This window comes from Opisthocomus hoazin, chromosome 15 (genome assembly GCF_030867145.1).
Source record: "Opisthocomus hoazin isolate bOpiHoa1 chromosome 15, bOpiHoa1.hap1, whole genome shotgun sequence".
Classification (NCBI taxonomy): domain Eukaryota; kingdom Metazoa; phylum Chordata; class Aves; order Opisthocomiformes; family Opisthocomidae; genus Opisthocomus; species Opisthocomus hoazin.
The window spans coordinates 19,074,164-19,096,116 of NC_134428.1; the positions used below are offsets into that span (position 1 = coordinate 19,074,164).

Below are 21,953 nucleotides of genomic sequence, written 5' to 3' on the forward strand. Positions count from 1 at the left end.
AACAATAGTTCTTTATTTCAGAGGAGATACGAGTACAAAACAGCTCAAGGCTGTGCTGCAGTGATGCTACACAGCAAAGAGCAGCACAGAAAAGCTCAGACATGGAATAATACTTTGCTGTTAGAATGTGGGAAAGCACACAGTAATTAAATGAAATAATAAATGCAAAATATAGGCTGATTTTTGAGGAATGCAACATTGATAGGCTTTTCTCTGTTACCTGAAATTAAAGCAAACTTGAGTGGGATTCTTACAGGTTTAAATGATTTTTACTTGACTCTGTTTCTGAGATCTGCTAGTACTAGAAGCTGCATATAAGAAACATCAAGAAAATTACCTCACTGAAAACCTCCACATTGTTTCTGTTTTAAAGCAACCACGATTTCCAGCCCAAGAGAGGGACAAGATAAATATTCAGGGTAAGATTTTCACAGCTATGGAAGGGGCCTGCAAACACGGTTGCCTTCAAACTACAGCAAAATATGAGCATGCAAATCTGATGTAGCTTTGAAATTTCATCTTTGCTTTTGGGTACATTTTCAAATTAAATTATGAACGGGGCCACTGATCTTAATTGAAATGTCAGATGTCTGGAATAGCTTCAATACCACTACTCCAGAGTTACACTGTTGCTGGAATTGGACAGAGCTTTAGCAGGGAGCCTTCAGTAATCAATATTCTTCCAAATGCAAAGATGAATGTTTTTCTCTCCACAAACACGTGTCTATATAACAGCATTTGTCTTTCATGTGGGGGTCAGTTATGGGCCTGTAGGCCTTGGAGACAGGATCTGGGGGCACATGCCTAGATAAAGCAATAGATTTGGAGATAAAGAGATCAAAGACTGTTCTGTCAGGCAGCAGGAGACAGCAGAGATACATGATGAGACAGATCCTAGGAAGCGAAAATCATTTTTGAGAGACAGAAAAAGAGGGATGGGAAAGTCAGGCAGACAATAGCTGGAAAGTAGACCACAGAAAGGCAACGTGGACCCGATGAGGACAGCCAAAAGAACCTCACAGCTGGAATGCTGAAGCCCGTTGGAGGGAAGAGACCTGTGAGATGCTGTTCCAAGCAGAGTAAAAAGCCTACGCTCAAAGACACTGAAGTGCTGGAGCTGCCTAGGAACCTCCAGGACTGGAGAGGAGCAACTGCCTGCAGTCACTGTGCACTGTCTAATAAAGCAGATGCCAAGCAGGACGGCGGACAGCCGAAAAGGAAAGCAAACTGGCACGTAATCCTTGATTTCACTCAACAAAAGCAACTGAAGGGCAGCTCTGGAAAAACGAAGTACAGAATTAAACATCATGAATTCACTAGAGAATATGTGATCATGCACCATACTGTAACACTGAGATGTTTTTCCAGCAGTCCACTACACATATGTTTTCTGACCAGAAAAGACCTCAAAAAGAACGACATCAGACCAACAACTCCTGAATCTCTGGACAGAGGAGGTGACTGCAGAATGTAAACCAGAAACACTTTCTACCCCCAAACCTCTACCTAGAATGCACAAGGACAGAACCAACAGGTGTTAAAAGGATTGCATGGAAACACGACTTACAACGATCACCTTCAACTCCTTCATTACACCCGCTACTAGCCCCCCACCCCACAAATAACAGAGTTGTCAGTCAGATATCTTGCGGCCCCAATTGCTCACACCCTTCCCTGTGACATTCCAAGTCTTGCACTTAGCAAGTCCAGATGGAGTCCATCTCCAGTAGACAGTGGAAGAAGATATGACACGGCATTCACAAATGCACAGAGAACTGTTTAATTTACAGCCACAATGGTGAAACAAACCATTTCAGAGCTTGGACATTCAAAGTTAAGTCTGACACTCATTCTTATATTCACTTATTGTGCTTAAGTATTAGAGAACACAGGATTACACTAACAGTACACGACAATCTGAGATCCTGTAGGACCGAGTAGTGAAAGGGATGAGCAGAATGAGGGACCAGCCCCTCAAGTGGTGTAAGCTGGTACAGCTCCATTGCAGGCAATGGAGTGATGGTGATTTACACCAGCTGAGGATATGGCCCTTGAAATGTCCAACTTAACTTTGAATTAATGTCTCCTGTGTCACAACCTTTAATATTACTGTTCCTTCTGGTTATATCTGCCACCTTGAAGAAGAAGGACTAATACCAAGGCTGGTGGGTAATATCTCAGCTGGACTACAGTAAATGATGCATATGTCATGACACTACTCGTATTTTAAAAACCGTGGACTGGATCCTCATCTGATGTAAATTAGCTTAGGGGCAGCTGAAGTAAAAACCACTTGCCAATTCATACTAGCTGAGAATATAGCCCTGAGATTTTTGTGTTTTCTGCTGCATGCCGTAAAAACACTGTGCTTGAGAACAAAGACTCACATGCGTTTCATTCCTGGTAACAAAATTAACTCGAGACTACAAGTCTCAAACAAACAACTACTGGAAAAGACTACATTCAGTCTTCATTCTCTCCTGGTTTTCTGAATTTGGCATAACACATTTATTTGCTGGCGCCAATAATATGCATGCCTCTCAGTTTGCTTTCTTTCCAAGACTTTAACACCGGGCCAGACTCACTCGTGATGTAAACCAGCAGAGCTCCATTCTACTCAGCGGAGTTACTCCAGGCAAGCTGGCCCACAGACCTGAATGCAACCTTCTTACGCCAGTGCAACCACAGGACTCTCAAACAGTTGTTTTTCAAATTATTCCACTTAAGTGACTTGTACATCCTTTCATACCTGCACAGTGTCTGAGTGGGTCACATAACGCTTTTCATCTACATGATTTTAATGGACATATGGGGTTTTTTCATTAGATATCTTTTAGACAAAAAAGGAACGGAGCAACATTATTGGCATCCCACTGAAACATAAATATATAAATTACATTTTATACACTTTTTTAAACGCAGACACATACATTCATGTGCATAACATTGTGAACAGTACACTTAGTGGAAAACAAGCACAGACAATCTTAGTTAAATGTATTTCCAGTTTTGGTGCTCAACAAACACACTGGGAGAATGATCACAAAATAGAATGGTGACTAACTCTAACTCTGCATTAGCATCTGAAGCCAATAATGCCTGTTAGCTAACATTGCTTTGTTTGGTTGAAATTGGACGTAGCTACAGGAACAGGAGGGGAATGTTTGAACTATATTTAAAGAAATGGAAAGGTCAAAAATCTCTCTCTCTTTTGTAGTGTTAAAGTTCTGCAGTTCATTCACATTTGAAGATAGTTTTTATTTGAGTGGAAACACTGTCTTCAAGACAAGCTTTTTTGTCATTCCAAACTAAGGAAACTCTTTCATCTCTCTGTAGACGTTTCACAAAGAAAAGAATCCAGTAGTTCATTTTACATATCCAATGTGATAATCCAACTAAAACAACGGGTATATAATCCAGAATACTGGGGTGGGGCAGTGATTTTGGCCAAGTGAGTAGCCATGTCACAACTGGCACAGCCCTACATTTCCAAAGCAGTACAGAAGGATTTAGCCATGTGGCTCCCACTGCAATTCGTGGGGAACTGAACATTTAATCCTTTGGCACTTTGAAAATACAGGAGCTGGTGCCAGAGTATTTTATCTGCCCTGCTATAGTTAAAATAGATTTTGATGTTATTTGGGCTATTCTACTACAAAAATATGACCACAAAATGCTTTTTTTTCTTTTTTCTTTTTTTTTTTTTTTGGTTCAAGAAAACATAGCAGGCTTTCTCAGGTATATAAAACTGTTAATTTTTAGATAAAAATACAAACTTCACCTTTACAAAAACACATATTTCTGTTGAATACACATAAAGCATAACATTTTACCAAAAATAAAGAATTTTAGTTTTGTTCAAATATTTGCAGCAAGGTAGTTCCCATGCCACCATGACATTGTACAATGCAGATACAAGAATTTGTACATTTCACACAGCTCCAACATGTGAAATAAAAGTATCTGTATACTGATAAGAATGACAATTGCTAACACAATATCACTAGTAGGCAACTGGCATAAGTCTTAAAGGAAAAAAAAGGATTTTTGCATGGATATCCTATGATTTGTTTACGCACATCTCTTTTTTTCTCTTTTTTTCTTTTTATGTAATGCTTTAAATTACGGGGGAAGTTGGGGAACATAAACCATGAAACATCTAGAAAATTATGCATAGGTATACCATTTTTATTTTAATACATCTCATTAGTTTGCATCCCACTAGGAGAAATACCATAATGTTTTGTGTTCTGCTTTTTGTTATACCAGTCTTTTATATGTGTTATTGGCAAATGTAGTCCAAAAGATAATAAAAAGCTAGGCAAAGAGTAAAAAGAAAACTTAATAATCACTTTATGGTGTAAAAAAAAAAAAAAAAAAAAATCCACTTAAGGCTCCCCAGAAGGTTTTTTTGTATAGACTTTTAAAACACCACCAAGCAAGGATGCATTGTTCTATAGTGTTTGCGTGGCATTTGATCATTTCATACATTCCTGCTTTTTTTGTGCCTGAAGTCCATCAGTGTCCATCCATCTTCTTCAAGAACGCAGGCACATTTCTTGACGTAAAGCACCGTTGACTGCTCTGACAGAAATCCACTATTCACTCAGATTTTTGTCATTTTTTTGAGTACTTTTGGTATCCTCCATTCATTCAACTGTCTTTTTTTCTTTTCTGTTTTTCTTTCTTTCGTTTTTTTTCTTTTTTGGACAGGGAAGCTTCCTATTGTTTCACAGAGTGCTACAATACTTGCTTTGATGTCACATTAAACAAATGTACATTGTCTCTTTGTTCTCATTAAGTGTTCTTTTGAGCCAGTTTTTCACATAGGAGAACAAATAAAGTATACAGTCAATAAGCACCATACATAGTAGGTTCAGGAATGTAACAAACCATGTACATCCATGTCCCAGAGAGAAGTTTTTTTTCTAGCTTATTTTCACCTTACATCTGCAGGAGAGAAAAAAGATACAATAACTCTATGATTAGAATCAAAGGTCCTATCCTCTAAGCAGATGACTTTAAAAAAAAAAACTGTTCTGCATGAAGAGTCACTAACCTGGGACAAGAAGTTCTAAATGCTGTTTTGATTGAGTTTACATGCTCACTTTTAAAGTTGAATTTTAGAAAATCTTTGCTTCTATCATACTACTCCCAATAAATACCTGTTAATCTGAAACAGGATATCAAGTTTAGCATTCTTTAGAAACGATACATCAGTATAAATGAAAACTGCCCAATGGGAGTCTAAGTGCAAAAATAGGTGCTTGAAATTAAATTCACCATCATCCAGGCATTAGGCACATACACTGCAAAATCCAAATCACTCCCACTCCAAATACTAGAAACAATTGCAAATGCTGCAGTTTGCATAATTCCAAGTCATTAAGAAACGGAAATTCCGTATTTAATTTGGAATGTGTATCGCAATCATCATGCATTGCTAATACGTTGGCCAAAGGATTTCAGTCATTTTTGCACCAAGAGGGTGTTAGTTTTTCACTACACTGAAAAACTCATAAATTTTGATGACTGACTGTCATCATCCTACTGAGACTCAACAGACCAAAAAAAAAAAATCTTAATTTTCCGGTGTAAGTAACTCAGTGCCCTGCGACGCAAAACCACGGTATTTCTAAGCATCTTCCTTGTCAGAGAGGCAGATCATCAGCCCATCTCAGGTGCATGTACAATCAATCCCAGTTCATGCCAAAACATGGGTTTGATGGTCATGCACATAATAGTATTTGCTGTACGTACACTCAATGTTTTACAGACTAAGACTGGGAACACAAGGATTTGTAACCTGGCAATTCATTCATGCATTATTACGTGATGCTTTGACCTCAGAAATCAATAATAATGAAACAAAAGCAGAGGCAATGGAACTCGAGATTTCAGAAGCTGAAGTATTAGCACCCTCCAAAAAAAGGAAAAAAAGAGGCAAGAAAAGGAAGTAGCTCAAGAATGTAAGATGCTGATGGTGATGTGGAGCTTAAAGGAAAAATACCAGCAGGTAGAATTATCAAAGCCAATCAAATCTAATCTCTTTGCAGCCTTGAGGTAGCAAGTGTCAAGATTTTGAACAGTGATTAAGTTGAAGTGATGATATTTGATTAAGTTTTCCAGTACTTGTGCTATTAGGTTGTTCAGCATATAGGTCCTACCTGAATATCAAATAGTTCCAGTAGGTTTTATGTTGGTTTTAACTTTTTTCGTTTCCGTTTTTTACCTGATTCCCTAGGCCTTCCTGTTAACATAAGGGCAGGGCTGGTAAAAAGCCCTAAGGTAACGCATTTCGTTGAACACTGAAGTAATAAATACTCAAACCATTTACATTTCAAAGACATCTCATTATCCTTTGCATTAAAGTAATAACTTTATAACGTCTGATTTGACATTCCGTTTACAAAGTAATTATACAAAAGTAAAGAAATCATAAACAAAGCTGGCATGGCACACGTAATTTCCAAGATCCATCTATAATTACTGTTACCATGCAGTATTCAACATTTGCTTTCAGCTCTGTAGTTAAGCTATTTCCAGCTCATCATCCACTTGCTGGTCCAAGTTTTGTTCCTATCAGTAATTAAACCCTAGAAAACTATGTTCTTCCATGACAATTCCACCCCATTTTTCACACACATCAAAAAGAAAGTTTCCACCTTAGAATCTTAACTGTTTAGTCACTGGCAATTAAAGACATTTTGGAAAACTGAAATTGATCTAATGAAACTTACTTTCCCAAATAGAAGACACAGAAAAAAATACCAAATCATACACACATAAAAATAACTGTTTTAAATGTGGTTTTGTCTGCTCATAACTCAACCTAGTTTCAGCTAAAACACTCAGCTCAGATTATAAATTGATGTCCAATGAAATCACACCAGAAGCTTAACTTTGCTTTCATACAAATTCTAATTCTTCTGCTCTGTACATAGCAACTGAAGTTTACATTCACTTGAACCAGATTTATGTCTCCACGCCGGATGGAGACAGCACAGAAAACTCTTCCTCACCCAGTCACCTATGAAATCAATCACCTTCGGGCAGCTTTCCTCCCTATGTTTACATGCTCTCCACTAACTCTAATTTTGGGATTTGGTCTATTGCACCCCTAAACTCCTGCCAGACGTAAAAGCAAACTTCTGAGGCTACCTCCAACCAAAATCAGGAGAAAGGGATGTGTACTTTCTACTGTAGTGGGTTTCCTGAATGTGTCAAGATCTGCACTGATTGCATCCAAGCACAAGGATCCGAGCTAACGATTTTAGGTGGTTATGAAAGTCAGATTGAAAGTAAATACTTTTCCCCATAGATCTTTCCCCATGGTAACTTAGATGTTGTCTTGATAAGGCAACCTCAGTTTAACGTGACAACTGACTATAAATTCTTGTCTATATGTAAGTAAGAAAACAACAGGAACGGGCAATATTGTTTCGAAACTCCTTGCTCCTAAATACTGAATTTATGCCTAAGCACTTTAGATCCATTTCATTAATATTTTCCCCAAGGTCAAGTAAATCTCAGCCTTAGCCCTGTCTCCACAAAGTCTACAGAAATTAGGCAACAGAGTTCACCAATAAGATGCAACATGACAACCTTTAACTTAGTTAAGCAAGACCTGAATACTATCAGGCATTTACGTTTATTTAAAGGCTAACCTAATGAGAATTGATACACTTTGAACTTCAGACCCAAACTCTTTATCCAGCAGAAACTGTCCCTAATTTTGCATCTTCAACACACAGAGAAGCAGCTGGGAGCTTTTCTACTGAGTTCACTGGAAGCAAAGTTTGCTTTACATTCTTTACTAATATAAAAATAAGGTCCACATGAAATCAGCATTAATGCAATAAGTAAAAGGAAAACATACCAGTTTCTTCTTCTCTATAATCTGAATTAGTATTTGTTGATGTACAGGTGCATTCCATATGCTCTTCTAATCTCACCAGAACTTCTTTTAATTTTGGCTTTTTTCTAACATATTCCACTTTTGCCACCTATAAAATACGATGAGGTATGTACTGAGACACATTAACATAGTTACAGTTCAGAACTGAAGACAGATAACTATATACCTCTATTTTTTAATGTAGTTAAACCCATACAAAACGTTAGCATACTAATAATCTTTTATCTTAATTGTGCATCGTGTAACTATTTATTGCACAGACTATTTCTTTATTCAAGTTCAGCAGTTCGAAACAATTTTCTTTTCCCCCAAAACAATTTCCCATTCATTTTGGTTTGAAGTTTTAAGCAACTCAAGTTTTCACATATATCACAATAAATTTCTACACTGACTCTCATCAGTGGTTGTTCTTGTAGACTGCCACTTTTAGCATAATCCTCTGTATATGTTGACCACTGATCTTAAGCTGAAGGCTAACAGTGAAGGCATTAGGTTGGTTTGTAACGCATTTTATGATTTACAAATTGTTGTCTTCAGAGTCCTCTGAACTTAAAGTGCCAAACTCTTTACAGAAACAGGATCCGAATATCAGCTTGGAAAGCAGCAGTCTCAATCCTACTCACTTCTTGCAATGACCTGGGACTGTTTACAGGAGTTCCCATGCACTGTTCTTAGGTCCAAGGGAACTACCACCTGCAAACTGGACCCAGCCTTTGGCTTTATTGTGAACAGCTGGGAGGTACAGTACTTCAGTCCATCCCACTGCTTCCAACTGTACTGCTCCACTTTGGGCCAAAGCACTGGCATCCTTAAACCAAAAAAAAAAGCCTGCAGGACAAGGTGAGGTTGGAGGAGGGAGCATACTGGAGAAGCTCTGGCTACATACAGGTCTCACATCTGAAGCAAACCAATGCAGAAGAGAAGAACGTCGGGGTGGGTGGGATACTGAACACGAGGGCATCCTGACCAACTTGGTGCCAGCAGCCAAGAGAGAAGGAATGGTGCAGGGGGCAGCAACACTGCCATGCTGCGGCGCTGAAAGGGGTTGTGGGATGCTGGGCAGGGGCTTGTGCTAAGCGTAATGGGCATGATGGTCATTGCCATGCAAGGGAATATGACATAATGTAGGCAAAGAGAGTGCCAGACAACGCATAATGGGTCCAATATTTAGTTTACAATTGTGTTAAACATTGTATGAATAGGTAATAATCATTTTCTTGAAATGGAAATTGCTGAAATGAAATCATGGCTTTTCAGTCCTACTAATGATTTATCCACCATTTGATAAAAGGGGGCTGCAATGTGGCTGTCCCAGCAAACAAGAAGACTACATAGTACAGGTACACTTTATAAATAGGACAGATGAGGGAGCAGAAGGACAGAAGAGGCTGGCTGTCTCTACAGAAGTCACACAACAAAGCCGTAAAGTCTGATCCAACCAAAAGCTCCAGTCACTACCAAATAAAGCATCCACGATTACACTGGGCTCTCCCGGTAATGGTTTACATGTGTGTCTGGCAGGGATTTAATGCTCCAAATCAATCTTCACTCTATGACAATCGTTCCCTGGCCCTCCCAAAAGTGGAACAACGGTGTTGCTTTCGTGGAGCAAGGAGTTCAGATCCACACTTCGGTCACCGCCTCTTCTGTCAACAGGATCTGGAGACAATTTTCATTTACCCAGCAAACAAAAGTTGCAGAGAGACAGATGCAATAACTAAAGTGTCCACATTAAAAGGTATCTTCCAAAAGTGCCAGATCTCCATATAAACAGATTAAGAACTGGCTGTGACATACAAGGATGTTTTTGCTGAAACACTAACTACGGGTCAAAGCACTGTGTTTCAAAATCTCTTATCAGAACCCAACTCCTTCAAGCCTTTGAACAAAGCAAAGATTTGAAAATGTATGGTAAAACTGAGTCATCTGGTATCAAAGGATGACTAATCCTTAAAATTTATGAAAACAAACGGTAATTGAGACACCTCCATCATCAGAGACAAAGAAAGAGACCCAGCAATCATGAAACAGCTTTCAGATCTGCCATGCTTATTACAGCTGTTAGAATAAACCAGTCTTATTGAAAATTACACGCAACAAAAATAAACTGTAATCAAGCTTTTTAAAGTCTGTCCTTGTTTTGCTGTGTTTTCCAAACTGAAAGATATATGCAGATCCTGTGGCTATTTTGTATTAAACAACAGCTAACCCCCCTCCCAAATACCTTGAAGAACAGGATCATAATGAATTTATGCAGCAATTTAAAGCTGTTTTTTACTGTACTGTAGTCAAAATACAATCCAGCATACATTTCACTGCCCTACTTCACGCTACACAAGTTAAAGCAACGTCATTTTGTAACATGTTCCAAACATCAAAACTGAAGCAGCACAAACCAGATAAATTGCTGTGCTTTTCATACCTGCTGCCACACAGGATCTGTAATTAATGCTAATCTAAAATGACAAGGGTTGCAGGTCAGATTTTCAGTGGGTATAAACAGGGATAGCTATGCTAACAGTGTGGGATTTGGCCTTGTGTTAGCATCTTTCTTCTTCTTGGTATTTTTCTCCCTGGTGTTTATCTTGTATAGTTACTCCCCAGTGTATTACCAAATGCTTTGAGATGGTCAGTCCTCAACAAACCAACACCAGCTTCTTCTGCTTGTCTCTAATGCAACAGAACTAAAAACCATGACAACCTCAAATCCTCAAAACCCACAAAATTATCACTACGTAAGAACTCTCCAAGAGAAGCACAGTGAAGTAACTGACTAGCTTAGCTGAATGGTGTATAATCCGTGGCACCATACTTGTAACACTGTAGACTCAAGGTACTATCCTGCAGCAACGGTAAGTAAAAACGAAAATAAAATCTGATAAAAATATGTAGCCTAATGGAAGCATCATGGGAACACCTTTTCTAGAGCTTCTCCAAGAGAGATGAAGTCAGGGAGTAACAGCAGGAAAAAAACAAGACTGTAAGCAGACCTTGTCCAAAACACCTCTAGCGCAAAGGCACAATTTATCATGGGCAGGAATTTGCAAGAGAAGTCTCAGCACAGAAAATTCCTCATAACAGAAAAACTCATGTGGCCAATAGCTAAATACATGATTGGAAACAAAACCAAAAAACAACTGAATGATGATGCTTTTTGGAAACATCAGTTTCTTCTGTATTAAAATAAATGCATGCTGACACGCTGGAGGGGAAACCTACCTTCACCTTGCAACTGTGATCTCTACAGCCCTCAGGTCTGCGAGGAAGCTGTTAAGTCATGAGGCCATAAAGGCACCAGAAGGACTGAGCAGGGATGAGGGATCCTGCGGCACCTGGCAAGCCACGGAGCGTTGTCCAGGACGGCAGGACTGGCGCAGTACCTCCCAGCCCAGGAGCCACTCACCCCAAAACACCATTGAAGCCATTTACAGGGCATTCCTCTGGCAAAATCCCTACCTCAGAAAAGCTTCGCGTGGAGTTACTTCGGGCGGGGCAGGGAGAGCTTTCCCTGCAGGCAAGGAGGCCCAGGGGCGCACCATCCCATAAGCGCACACAGAGCCCTGGCCCTGTCACAGCTCCAGGGACAGGGGGCGGCCCTGTCAGTGCTCGGGGCAGGGAGCAGTCCCGTCACAGCCGCGGGTGGGTGGGCTGCGGCCGGGCCCCGGGAAGCTCTGTCACAGCCGCGGGTGAGTGGGCTGCGGCCAGGCCCCGGCGGCGGGAAGGCCTCTCCCGGCCGCGGGGCACGCTGGGAAGCGCAGTCCCCGCAGCGCGGGAAGCCGTGAGGCGGCCGCGGGGCAGGCCGGGAAGGCGGCGGGGAGCTACGTGGGGAGCGGGCTGGCGGGAGCCGCCTCGCAGGGCGGTGTGGTGATGCCTCGGCGAGGGCATGGCTGGAGGAAGGGCCCGGGGCAGAACCGGCGGGTCCTGCAGCAAACCCGCTACACCCCCGGGGAGGGGAACGGCTGATGGCGGGGGGGGGGGCGGTCTCTGTGTCCTCTCTCTGCAAGCGGGAGCAGCCAAGCCTTGACCTCGGTCAGGCAACTTGCGATGGCAGGGTTCCTCTCATGCTCTGAAGACACTTCTCTCTGGTTTCCCATCTTGTCTTTACCTGTATCGGGGTTTCCCTTCTTTCTCCCTTTCTTAAAGTGACCTTTGATACCTGCCAGCTGGTCCTGCCTGCAGGTCCCACCGAGCGCTGGCAGTAATCTCCAGTTAAGCCACAGCTAAAATCACAGTGCTCTTTATCCTAATGATAGAAGCCGTCGCTGGAGAAAAACGTCCTTAAACCTGCAAACATTACATACACCCACTTTACCTACACACGCAATTTGTTTTTAACCTCTTCCAAGGCTGGGTAGCTCTGCTGAACAACTCGTTCTGAATTCCCGCATTTCTTTCCACTGCTCTTTGAAACCTCTCTGAACAGCTCCCATAGGCAGCTGAGGAGCTGCTCCGGCGTTCCTTCCTTGCCAGCTCCTTTTCTCTGCGTCTTTCCCTCATACCAATTTACTGTAACAATATATCTGGTTAAATTTCTCCAAATCAGCTCAGCGTTGAATACTCAGAACTGGCTAAAGCTGGCATGGCTACAGCTCAAGGCCACGCAGAAAGCAAAGCTGGGGGAGATGGGGTGATTTAGCTCTTCTTTCTCAGTTTGGAAATAAGCATTGCTGCAAACAACCATCATACTCAGCTTGGCTATTCAAAATTAGCAGTAGAGGCAGGATTTGCTCTATAACATTAACTGGCTTTTGCTGCCGTGACCAAATACACAAAGAACATCACGCTCAACATTATGAGAAACCTCTTGGGAAGACACCGTTCAGAAAACGCCCCAAATAAATTACGGTCTGGCACTTGGCAAATACTTGATTTCGCTATGCAGAAGCAACAGAATCTGCAGATGTTATCGAAATGCTTTTGCAGACAGGGAAGGAAACATATCTGTAACAGACACCAACACCCCTACCTCACCACTCCTTGTCACCATTACTCTATCAGGAGAGAAATGCAATCCTCTCTTTCCTATCAAAGAGCAGTTTCCAACCAGTCGCTTCATGTCAGTCGGATTTTTGCAGTGCTGTAGAGGTACAGCCTGCTGAATGGAGATGTCTTTAGGACCAGGAGGCTGTGCTCTCATGGGCTCACTCTGCTACGGTGCAGGGGAAACCCATCTTTTATTAATCTACCCCATGAAGGGGAAACCTTAGAGGACCCGTTTCAGGGAAGCTGTTCCACCACACTCCTGGCTTGGAGTCTCCCTGCAGCTCCAATTCCACAAGCCCATTAATGGTGCTCCACTGACCAAAGCTCAGTGAAGGCGAGGTAAGGACATCCCCTAACCCTACAGCTGTTGAATCATGTTCCCAATACAAGCACCTCCGCCGCTCCTCCCCCACTGCCACGGCCATCTCTTAACCTTGACTACAGTGGCCCTCAGTGAGACAAAGAAAACACCCTTCGCTCTCGCCTGTTGGATGATGCAAACCCACTTGCTGACCTTTCTGGGTGAACATTTTTCTAGTGTGAATGGGCCAGCTATGATCTCACTACCTTGTCAATGAAGAGGAAGTGGGGAAAGCCTTTTCAATTTTAATCAAAAGAGGGCTTTTATGCAGTCTGACATCAGGGGAAAACACAAGACAGTTTTCCAACCGCGCTGCAGCAACAGCTGAGAAGGCTCTCCAAAAACTGCTCCCCCTACCTTTCCAGCGACCCTCACTCCGGGCCAGCTACTTAATGTCATGAGCAGACACTCAGCTCTCAACGCAGGATTGGCAACAGGCTCATAAAACCATCAATTACCTCAAAGCTACAAGAGGATCTGACTCTGGAAGGCATAAATATGGATTCTGTTCAGAGGCTTCTGGTGTGACAGTGGGGTCAGCCTACAACCTTTACAATGAACATCCTGTTCCTGCTTGACCTCTTGTCCTTTTCTTTCCCTTTTACATAATGACTGTTTGGAGCAGTCTTGGAGCTTGGAAAAAAAAAAAAGTCCTCCAAAGCTGGCTGACGTATATTGATACTGCCGGTGGCAATATATTTACACAGCCACGAAAAGCAGCTGCTCAGCTGAGCCTACTTTTAGCTTGTGCCCTGCTAAAATGAATGCAAATCTAAGAGCACTAAAACCCTGTCAGCGGACTGTATGAGAAACTAAGGTTTCTTTAACCTGGTGGTGCGCTGGGGAAGCAGCCCCAGCAATGACATCCTGCAAAGCTACTGCCAGTTGTGGGAACCCTCGGTGTCCCCAGCAGCAGGGGACTTTTGACAGCCAAACCTCTCTCCCTCTGCCTATAATCTTCCCCATCACTGCAGTGGTAGGAAACAAGCACAGGGTTGCAATATTACACACAAGTACCAACAGCAAGTGCACAATACATGGCTCAACTCTTTGCTGGGCGTCTCCAGCTCCTTGGTACGTATTAGTTGCTACACAAAAATCACTGGAAGCTGCATCACGCCCAAAGGCAACAGCACTAGATATTATAACCCTGAGGCACTTTGCTGTTTAGCTCCTACTCTGCATGGCTTGGCATTGTAGCACTTCAACTTCCCCAGTTTGTTCCCAGCCCTCAAATAATTATTGGTCCCGATTTTTTCCTCGTTTTTAATTGCTTCTGCAAAACGTATCCCACAAAGGAAGGGCAGCAAGCAAGTGTAAAGTATAATTATTTTTTGAAAGACTGAGGAAATCTGTTCAGATGTTTCTCCATCTTATTTGGGTGTGAAAACATTTTTCAGATGTTCAGAAAAGGAAAAGAACTCCTGCTCAGATGCGTGCCTGTGCATACGAAAAACAACGAACTGGCTTAGATGCCATACTTTGTGTTTAGGACGCACAGCGCTACGTGGGTTGACAGTACCGTTCTCAATAAGAAATCCACTGCAAGTACAGAGATCAGTATGTTGTGCTGGGCAATTTTATGTTCAAGAATGTGTCGGGTTTTTTTTAAATTCTGCTCTTAAAGTACTCAGGGCAACAAGAACTCAGAGTCTTAACAATGTAAATGCTAAGTGTAGGTCTAATCTCTTACATGCAGATGTAAATCAACATTACTTGTTTAAATACTGATAAAAATTAGAACACAGTGAAGCCAAATGAACATAAGAAATATTTCACATACTATTTACAGGAAAATTGCAGCAGGGATTTGTCTAATGAGTAAATACAGCATGAAGCCATTGATTCTTCTGTCCCTGGGGTATGATAATTTGAAACACATTTTTTCAGATCAAAAGTGTTATGTTGTCAAATATAAAAGCCCAATTTAGGCTGCATAATATTTAATTAAGAAAACAGCATTCCATACTGTGATTTATTTATTTTTTTAAGTCCAATGCCCCTTGAGTCATTTTATCTTCTTAACATTAAGATTTGTACTGTGAGAGATCATGGGAAAGACACCATCAACTTTATTTTCCTTACAAAAGAAGAAAAACCTAAAGGGAATCCTGTGAAAATCACATCCAAGCCCAAGATTTTCCAGTGAACATGTAACTTGAAAAGGCCATCTGCTCCCTCAAAAACGGAGAGCAGCATTGTATCTGATCGTCCGGCTACGAGGATGGATGATAAAAATCCAGGTCACACAGAACAGCCAGAAGAATGCCTGGAGTTTTTAGACTTGAGAGGACCCTCTCAGGGCTCTGCAGCCACGATTTGCTCACCTTGACGATTCTGTGATGTATCCGCGATGGCTGGCACTTCACGCTGCTGGTGTTGCAACAGCCAGTGCAACGTTTCACCTCCACGCAGGGTGGCCATATCAGGAAGTTGGCAGAGGTGGGATCAATCTGACTCCGAGGTATCTCGTATATAACCGTCCGTGTTTTGCAGACAGCCGGGATAGCTTCCTCTGCGAACACAAGAAATTCATACTTTCAGGTGAGCAGCTGCTCTCACCTCAGAGCACCCAGATACTTCACAATGACAATTTATGAGTGGCACCCTTAGCTGGCAGGTTGAGACGATGTTCTCAGTTCCCATCGCTTACTGACAAGTCGGTGCTGAGTACTCTTTGCCTACCACCACACTGTGTGTGCTACCCTAGAGAGAAGCTTGACTCACTCCCAGAAGCTGAGCCCTAAAATGAGGGTTTACAATGGCCTGGCTCCCAGCATACCTCGGAGCACATACCATTAGATAAGACAATCCTGGCTCTTTAGAAGTGACAGCAAGCCAGGGGCTTCTCCAGATTAGATGATCCTCTAATACAGCCTCATAGCAACTGTGTAACAGCAGCTGTTATTTTACAATACTGGGGTCACCACTGCACACACATATTATCACACAAACATGCAATACCTGGCAAATACCACCACACAGTTGCATTGAGGATATTTATATCACATCCAACTTGGCTGAGCAGGGAAGCAACCCGTGCCAGCTTGAAACTTCCGAGTCTTGGGTTTCCACTTCCAAAACCTTAACATCCCCACATCAAGGAGTCTGGTCCATTCATGACTTCTTTCACAAAGTTCTCAAAGCTTTGAACATGGTGGGTTTTAGTTAATTCATTATTTCTTCGATGAGGCAAAACCACAAGAGTAGCATGACAGAAAAACCTGCAGCTAAGCCAATATCCTGCTGGGCTCACGTAGGGTGAGCTTGTAGACAACAGTTTCAGCCACACGAGGATCATAAAGAGTAACTCTGTACTGCTGCATGATGCTGCCATGAAAAATCTAAACCACGTATCGTTCTCAACCTATGGACTGCCTAAGAAGTCTAGATGATAATTCAAAATGGTCCAGAAAATAATAGCCATTGCAGGGACAGCTTGTCAGATGATAAGTTCTCCGAAGGCAGCTTGGGATTTTTTTGCCTTACAGTGGAAGCAGTGATATCTTTGGGTTAGATGTGTCAGGGAACCGGAATACTGCCTGTGCTTCTTCAGTTACTTCTGAATTACAAGAAGTTCAGGCCCGGCCTCTGCCCGTAACATGAAAATCCAGGCTTGGTTTTTAAAGAGATGCATTTTAGTTGGCTAAATGGAGTGAAAATTCTTCTTCTCAGTCCTCAATGCCACAAACTCAAGAAAATTAACGGATCCAATACTGCAAGATAGCTGGCAACTCCTACAAGTTATTGAGCATATCCAGTTCCCACTGACTTTTACGGGGAGGCATTCAACACCTTGCAGAGTAAGGTGCCAAGTGTAGCAGACTGTTTCAGAACCGCTGTTCTCTAGAGGCATTCAATGTGACGAGCACACTTGCCAATTCACACTGCAAATCCACGCTGACAGTATGCTGTGCTATCTACTGCGTACCACCGCAGCTTGAAGTACAAATATATTGACTCTGAATCACCTATAATAGATAAGATCACGGACCTTTTCTGCAGTCAAATGGAGTGGTAAAACACTCAGATCTAATCAGATGAACAAGCATTGCATACAAATTCTGTTCTAAAATTCATTAACATCTCTTTAAATTTATATTTGGGCTTTGTTGGAGCACCATCATTATTGTTTAGTAAGAAAAAAATCCCCTGTAAACATTCCTGGTGCCCTACACAATGATGGAAATCAATGCCCCGACATTTCAGTCAATGGCTTTTAATTTTTTGGATAAACTGTTTTTTTCTTTTGAATAAAAAGTCAAGCTGTTTCCTTTTGTGGAGCTTCTGTACTGAAAACTCTACCAACTGTTGATGTTTTTTAAAGCACACTGCTGTAGTTGTTCCCCACACTATGAATTATACATTGGATATCACAGCATTTTCTAACCAAGGTCTAGCTTTCTAACATGCCGCAACAAGAAAGTGAATGTAAAGAATTTGTGCTTGTCTGTCTCCTATGGACATCCTCCAGAAGACAGCTTCTTGGGCGACGGCTCGTTTTGTGCAAAGAGAAAGGCAGAAACTAGAAATGGCCTTTTTCCTTTGTCTGTGTCACATTTTTCCAGTGAAATGTCCTGCCTGGCTGACCAAAAGCACCCCCTCTGTTTTTACTCCCTAAGTACAAATAGCTTGTTTCTTACCAATGCTTCTTTTTCTGCGAATGGGCACAGGGCGATTCTCTTGCACATGTTTAGCAGAATGAACATTGTAAGATCTCAAGTTTGTTTCTGAAACATCATCATATCCTAGAACAGGAAACAAAATATTAAACCTCAGCTATGTTATTCACATGAATGTCATTGCAGTGCTGTTCCATACATCTAAATCTGTGCTGTTCATATGCACAAGACCAAATCCTGCTGCAGTTAGTCTAATTGTCAATGCAATTGCAAAGGCATAAGGCAGGGAAGACATAAACATTAGATGTCATGTATAAGCATGCACAATTTAATTCTAATATCCATTTTACCGGAAGACCCCAGAAACAGTGCACACTCTGTGACACAAAACCTTATCTAAAGTAAAACAATTGCATTTTTATGTGAAAGGCATAATAAAACTTTGCTTATTGGAAAGGTGTAGAAATAACAACAACAGTATTTCATGTGAAATGTTCCTTACAAGAAGTTTTTTGAAGTTCTGGCATGAGGCTATAGTAGAAAATATGGTATTACACACCCAACAGCAACAATGCTGCCTCTGTAAATTTTCTCTTGCTTGGTTTTCGGGGCACTGCTAGGACAGAATCAAAAACAAGAAGTAACTAGCATGAGTTTCCTTTTAGCCTGTCTGTTGCAGAACAAATCCCCTGTGAAGTATCCTAACCTTTGGAGGGGCATCTGAAGCTACTGCAAACTCTGGGACCGCATCCAGGCTTGTCTTGTTCCCTAAATAAGCCTACCACATGGGTTAAAGGGCCATGAGAAAAAGCAAAGATGGAAAACTTGGCATTTCATTTATCATAAAAAAACAACAAAATAACTGCTCCAGCTATTTGATTTTGTTAAGTGAAGCAGTTCAGGTCGTGTCCCATGCAGCGGGGATCTGAAAACGACAAGCGCAATCTGCAAGCAGGCGATCAGGAAGATGTAAGCAAACTGAGAACTGCATACAGATTCCAGCACACCCAAACTACGATTTTTAGCACTCTGCTGCTTGGAGTGCCCTCTGTAACGTCACTGGAGCATTTCAAGGTTTCACTGCTGGCTCCAAAGAAAACTGTGATGTGCACTAAGAAACGTAAATGGCTATTACACAGTGCTCAACTGCCCTCTCTACAAGCCACCACCATCCCACACTCCTCTATCTTCTGCACTGCCACCCTCCTTGCTTCCAGTTCATTTTACATCCACAGTTGACTGTGACTCTAGAACTTGTTTTATTCTCAGCTTTATTAGTAACACACAGCATAAGGGTCTGCTCTACAAACAACTTAACTCTTGTTCTCCTCTGTCCAAGAAATCCTGCCCTAAAGAGCACGCAGATGATGAAATCGCCTGCAGAGCCTGGTCAGACATGAAGACAGGAGTATCTTCAGCACCTTAGAAAGAGCTCTGTGCCTCAAGGTCTAACTTCACTCCTTGGAAAATACTGTTGTAGGTAGCTAAGAGAAGATGAAACAGGAGGTCCAAGAGATAGTGCCAGGGTCACCCACTGGTCCTGTCTATTTTCCTAATCAGCTGAACAGATCCCTGTCTGACGTACATCAGTGTGAAGTCCATACTCTCACTTTACCCAAATAAGTTGGCTCCTACTTCCTATGCAGAGTGCTTGTTTCCCATTGATTTTGCTGGGAAATTCTGGAACCTGATTAGCTGACGGTGGGCCTTATTTGTAGTCCCAGTCCTGTAATGTAACACAGCAATGACTAATAGATTTTATTTCCGCTTTTATTGTACCCCATACTGCAGAAAACTCATCAGTGGGGTAAATGAAACGGCTTGCCGGAGACCTCACAGGAAGTCTGCGCCTGAGCTGGGGAGCAGAGCCAGGTCTCCCGCATCCCGCTCCACGGCACCAGGCCATCCACCTGACCTCAAATGGTGTTATGCAAAATGAGGATCCGTTCTGACGCTCCTCTGGCCCTCTTCCGCTTCCTATCGCTCAGCCACCCAACACCTTAACAACCGACCTCCTTCTTGGCAGCTTCCAGTTGTCACAACCTCCCTCCCAATTTGAGGCAATGAAGTCATACTTGAAAGAAAGCAGCGTGAACTTTGCTCAGCATAAGATCCATGCTAGGCTCAGAGCAAGAAGCATCTCCGCCCGCACGCAAACAGTGTTTAAAGAAAAGATTAAACACGAAACTAATGCCTCTAATCCGAAGTGCTCGGTGGGCACAGACAACTTGCTGAAAAGAGAAACGGTCGGTGATGCCAGCTGTACGGCAGGCCTGAGCCACGGGTCCTAATCCCACATTCAACACACTGGCATAGCTCCCTTCTAACATGACTGATTTCTTGCTGTCTTGTTTAAAGAAACTGGTAAGACTAAAGGAATAGTATGATCAACTAACCAATATGTTAAGCCATGTGCTTATATATAACTGCTCAACTCAGCTGCAATTAGCCATATTCTATCATCATGTTTATAAAGCAAAATGACATGTCGAGGAGCATGTGTTGCTTATGAGATGATTTCTAAGGTGAAGAAGGCCTCTGGCTCATACTGTATCTCACTGTCTCGCTACATATCTTAGGCATGTATATCATTTCATAAGTTCATGTCTCGTTGTGGGGGTTAAAAAAAGAGATCTGCACAGCTAGCACAGCAGACTGCAAAACAAGTTCTAGTCAAACCTCAATGCATTATGCAACACAAATTGTATTACTTCTATCGAAACAGCATCAGTATTTTTTTTTATAAACAGAATTATGGAGCACATGGCTGGTGCCAGAAGACACTAATGCTAAAGGCACTTGGTGTCCCCCTGATCCCCACAGGCACTTGGAAGGAATTCTGCTTCCCTGTGAGGTCAATGGAAAAACCACTGCACTGCAGGCAATCTTTAAGTCAACAGGAGTCTTGCCAGAGCAGGACTGAAAAATCAGAAAGTCAGCTTTGAAACCCACACTTGACTCTGGATGTGTGGACAGAAGACTTTCTTTCATTTCATTAAAACAACAATGCTACGGTAATTACAAATAGTACTCTCTAGTTGGACTTTAAAGAAGCCTGGTATCTAATTTGCACCCGTTTTTCCCCCCAGTGTACTGACTTCAGAGCATGCAGTTGCTGGATAAGGCCTTCCAGCTCTTAGCAAAGGAAACGGGAGTTTACGGGTGCTTAGCGCCTCACAAAATGAGGCTTAGAGCAGAAAGCTTAGAAACGGGTGGTTCTTAGTTTAGAAATTGAATGCTGCTTGTCACTAAGCAAAGATGGAGGATGCTGCATGGAGCCAGATTAATGCAGCTCTCTGTTAACATTTTAATAACAAAAAAATGTTTTTATGGCAGCCGATCAAGAGATTTCTCTGTAATCTTTCATGTACTGACAACGTATCAATGATGAGTAGAAAAACTCTTGCAATTAGCCTTGGTCAATCCATTAGTGTAGCTGAAATTGTTCTTTTTTGTCAGATTGGCATTTTTCCACGGGGTCATGGAGCATAAATCACAGAGTTCCTGTGACATTCTGCCAATACGTGATTACTTTTCTCCCTAAATAAGCATGTGGAAAGCATCCTAAGACTACTGCTACTTCATATTTATCAATTTATATTTCTGCAATCCCCAATATACGCAGTCTTAACACAAACCCTTCTAGATGCATCCAAAAAGTATGGGTCCAAGACTTCTCCTACCATGAGCAGCAGCTTAGGAACTTCTCATTATCTCTTTTTTCCAGGAATTCAATGTAAGGTACAATAAACTGAAATGGTCTGTCTTACAAATCGGTCCTAAAGCCAGAAAGCCCAAGGCAACGTCAATCTCTTTGTTTGATCTTCTTTCTGACTGATGCAAAATATGGCCTTCTGACATCCAATGCAGAGATAGATGTCATTAATTTTTCAACTTTGATCTATTAAAGGAAATAGAAGTATCAGCCTGCAGAATCCTGTTTTGTTTAGGTTTTTTTCCCTTTACCTAGATGTGATCAACCAACTGTAAAGGTGGAGTATTCCCTGTGTCTGTCTCAAGGAAAACACAGGACACACGTGGCAGATGCCCACCTCTGGTAACATTTAAG

The 21,953-nt window shown here is 41.9% G+C and overlaps 1 protein-coding gene across 8 annotated transcripts in view; it reads right to left on the bottom strand.

Annotated features, from left to right (window-relative positions):
- Nucleotides 1-21,953, bottom strand: part of PDGFA (platelet derived growth factor subunit A) — a 35,844-nt gene that overhangs the window by 8,643 nt on the left and 5,248 nt on the right. For 4 of the 8 annotated variants that reach the window (XR_012765595.1, XM_075436244.1, XM_075436246.1 and 1 more), the window contains exons 3-5: nt 17,906-18,010; nt 15,590-15,777; nt 7,880-8,006 (exon numbers count right to left, since the gene is read on the bottom strand). Coding sequence is in view for 5 of the 8 variants with exons in the window: in XM_075436244.1 (XP_075292359.1) it covers nt 7,880-8,006; nt 15,590-15,777; nt 17,906-18,010 (420 nt within the window). In the remaining 3 variants the exon portion in view is untranslated. Of the gene's footprint in view, nt 4,951-5,059; nt 5,174-6,167; nt 6,251-7,879; nt 8,007-15,589; nt 15,778-17,905; nt 18,011-21,953 lie in introns of all 8 variants that reach the window. The other 4 variants (XR_012765596.1, XR_012765597.1, XM_075436247.1 and 1 more) reach the window with 4 other exon arrangements.